General features: G+C 59.7%; 1 protein-coding gene across 1 annotated transcript in view; it reads left to right on the top strand.

Moving 5' to 3' along the window:
• Positions 1–322, top strand: part of AMSG_11478 (uncharacterized protein) — a gene marked incomplete at both ends in the record, with an annotated part of 1,256 nt that extends 934 nt beyond the window's left edge. Inside the window, one exon of the mRNA XM_013897167.1 lies at positions 25–322. Coding sequence (XP_013752621.1) covers positions 25–322 — 298 coding nt within the window. The remainder of the gene's footprint in view (positions 1–24) is intronic.
• Between the last annotated feature and the right edge of the window lie 135 nt (positions 323–457).

Raw genomic sequence — 457 nt, 5'->3', positions numbered from 1 at the left:
CTTTGGACCCCAGCAAGTGGTGAGCACTGTAGCCCGCGCTGCCAGGTCGGTCATTGCGGCTGACGTGGATGGTGATGGTGACATGGACCTGGCGTGGGCGTCGTCGTTCGCCAACAAGATTGCGTGGCACGAGAACAAGGACGGAGCCGGAGACTTTGGGTCAGAACAGGTGGTGAGCACTGTAGCGGACGGTGCAGTGTCTGTGTTTGCGGCTGACATTGATGGAGACGGGGATCTGGACCTGGCGTCGACCGTCGGCGGCAAGGTTGCATGGTACGCAAACGCTGACGGGAACACCACGTGGGATCGCAGCGAGTGGTGAGCAGTGCAGCTGGCGGGGCGTACTCTGTTATTGCGGCTGACATTGATGGCGATGGTGATTTGGACTTGGCGTCGGCCTCGTACAACGATGATAAGATTGCGTGGTACGAGAACATCGACAGCGCTGGGGGCTTTG

The sequence above is a fragment of the Thecamonas trahens genome (assembly GCF_000142905.1).
Source record: "Thecamonas trahens ATCC 50062 unplaced genomic scaffold supercont1.96, whole genome shotgun sequence".
NCBI lineage: Eukaryota > Apusomonadida > Apusomonadidae > Thecamonas > Thecamonas trahens.
The sequence above is the reverse complement of the archived record's forward strand: the minus strand, read 5'-3'. Positions and strand labels throughout refer to the sequence as shown.